The 2,768-nt window shown below is 32.0% G+C and overlaps 1 protein-coding gene across 1 annotated transcript in view; it reads right to left on the reverse strand.

Moving 5' to 3' along the window:
- Window positions 1–2,768, reverse strand: part of LOC106457616 (ras-specific guanine nucleotide-releasing factor RalGPS2-like) — a 59,842-nt gene that overhangs the window by 13,564 nt on the left and 43,510 nt on the right. The window contains exon 12 of the mRNA XM_013917053.2: window positions 739–845. Coding sequence (XP_013772507.2) covers window positions 739–845 — 107 coding nt within the window. The remainder of the gene's footprint in view (window positions 1–738; window positions 846–2,768) is intronic.

Below are 2,768 nucleotides of genomic sequence, written 5' to 3' on the forward strand. Positions count from 1 at the left end.
TTTAGATTGAATGGTAATTTATAATCAGCCACAAGAACGTCGAATCTGAATCACTTGAAAAAAACACGGGGGTGCTTAACTTTTTTCCAGGTGTATATATATCAAAGGAAAATGAAAAAGAGAAAGGTTATTGTTTGTTTGTTTGTTGAGTTTTGCAAAAAGCTCCTTGAAGACTAGCTGCACTAACCATCCCTAATTTAGAAATGATCGGAGTAGAGGGAAGGCAGCTAGTTAACATCACACACTGCCAACTCTGGGATACTGTTTTACCAGTGAAAAGTGGTATTGACCATCACATAATAACACCCCCACAGCTGAAAGGGCAAGCAAGTTCAGTGATGGGATTCAAACTCATGACCCACAGATCACATGGCTACATAAACAAACTGTTAAATAATAATAAAAAGTGTTAAACAAACTTGAAATAGCATTTTGCACTTATCCTTGTATCACTGATTATCACGCAAGTTCAGATTGTGGCCAAACTGGTAACCAATTTTAATTGTAACATATTTTTTTCAGAAATTAAAAAGTTATGGTTTTCTAGGCATACATAGTTATAGTTTATTCAATATAAAGTACAATAATAAAAACTGAAATTTTTCTGGTTACACTTAGAGAGCACAAGATAATAATATGTCTTTTAAATTATTTCAAAGAAAATCAATATCTGATGTTAACAGCACATGAAACAATGATAAAAAGCTACATAAAGAACAGAATTTTTCAAAACCTTACCTCCTTGATCTGGGCCTAAAGATGTTGCCCTTGAAAGCTGCGGAGCTATTTCTAAAACACTATCATCTAGTAGATGCCTCATTTTACAAGCAGTTGGAGATTTGTATCTACAATTTAAAAGAATGTAGACTATCAGTGTATGTTTGATAAACATTATGTTCATCATTTTGTAAATTTAATAGTAGATGGGTTGCTTTAAATTTCAATCACTTGTCACTGGATATTGCAATTTTACTTTAATCTAAGCAGCCAATTTTCCATGTGAATATGGTTCTTTGAACAGTTTAATTTTACTAACAAATCTTATTCTTCATGATAGAGAGTTTTCACAACATTATTGCCATCAAAGGATGTATTGGGTGGTTCATAGTGACCTGCAACAGGTAATTAGTATACTAATTCTATCATATTTCACTAAACCTTTTACACTACACATGCACTGGTAACGGTAAAAATCACTTTGAGCATTTGTAATGTTAAACGGATTCACATATACAAATACAGCTGTGACCCACCAACTATACTAACTGTAAAAGTTTAATAACTCAACATATTCATGCTTTTGGTTGAAAACTGGTTTGAAGACAGAATAACAGTTATTATGTTTTCAAGAATACACAACATGGCTTCAGATGCTGTATGAAAAAATAATATTTCATCTGCTGTCACTTGTTTTAAGCATAACTATCCAGAAAGTATCTGTTTATGTATTTGAGATAAAACAATAGTTTTCAAAGTATAAGCAATAAATTAAAAAAAAAAGAGAAAGCTATGTCCTTAGAGCAAAACTAAAAATTAACCTGGTCAGCAGTATAACTAATTAAGTATACTTTTCTTAAAAAATCTACTTATAAAGCTAAAATGCATTATTTCATCAGTTGGATACACATGCTGTTAATGATATTTTGGTTTGACTTGTTTTAAATTTTGTGCAAAGCTACACAAGGGTTATCTGCACTAGCTGTCCCTAATTTAGCAGTGAAAGACTAGAAGAAAGGCAGCTAGTCATCACCATTCACCACCAACTTTTGGACTACTCTTTTATCAAAGAATAGTGGGATTGACCATCACAATATAACACCCCCATGGTTGAAAGGGCAAGCATGTTTGGTGGGACAGGGATTTGAACCTGTGACACTCAGATTAAGAGTTGAGCACCCTAACCATCTGGCCATGCCAGGCCCTAATGATAATTTCAGCCATAAACCCAATTATATCTCTAAAGGTTTGGCCAGCTTAAGAGGTTTAGGTTAGTCCTAAATAAAAATTCTAAGCTAACAATGCAAATCAATCTTTATAATCCAGAATTAAACAATTATATTCGATAAAGTACGTAGAATAATAATGTTGTTAATAAGGGGGAAAACGAAATAATTGAAAAGGGCATATCTTATTTAGTGAAATTGTAAACAATTTAGCTCATAGTTTATATTAAAGTGTACAGAAAAATTCTTCAAATGCCAGGAAGAGGGACAACCATCTTTTCAAAACAATTACAGTGAAAGGCATTTTTTTCAGATTTAGTTGTTTTTTTTTGTTTTTTTTTTATCACAAAATTAAATAAATATATAAACATATTGAGAAAATAATTAAACACATCTTGGAAGAAATTTCATGCAACAATTATGCATTTTATTCCATAGCTGATAATAAACAGCAAATAGGTTAATTAAAAAAGCAGACCTAGATTAGATGACAATAAGCTTTTGATGCATGCATAGCTGGTGAAAAGAAAGTGGGATGATGTTTTACTGCATTAAGATGTGGATTCACTTCAATAAATCCAAATGTTATTCCTCTGCATTTTACACCAACAATATATTGTCAATAAAATGTGGATATTACGTGAATCCACACTGAGTGGTCACAAGTACATAGACACCTAATTTTTCATCATTTCACTGACTTATGCTAACTAATTTGTGTTCATAGAGCACTATATAAATGAAAATGGTCCGCACACTAATTATCTTGTGCTACAACATGCCTAGAACTCAAGGTTCTCTTGAATTGTCTGATTTTGTTAGAGG

This window comes from Limulus polyphemus, unplaced genomic scaffold (assembly GCF_000517525.1).
Source record: "Limulus polyphemus unplaced genomic scaffold, Limulus_polyphemus-2.1.2 Scaffold351, whole genome shotgun sequence".
Classification (NCBI taxonomy): domain Eukaryota; kingdom Metazoa; phylum Arthropoda; class Merostomata; order Xiphosura; family Limulidae; genus Limulus; species Limulus polyphemus.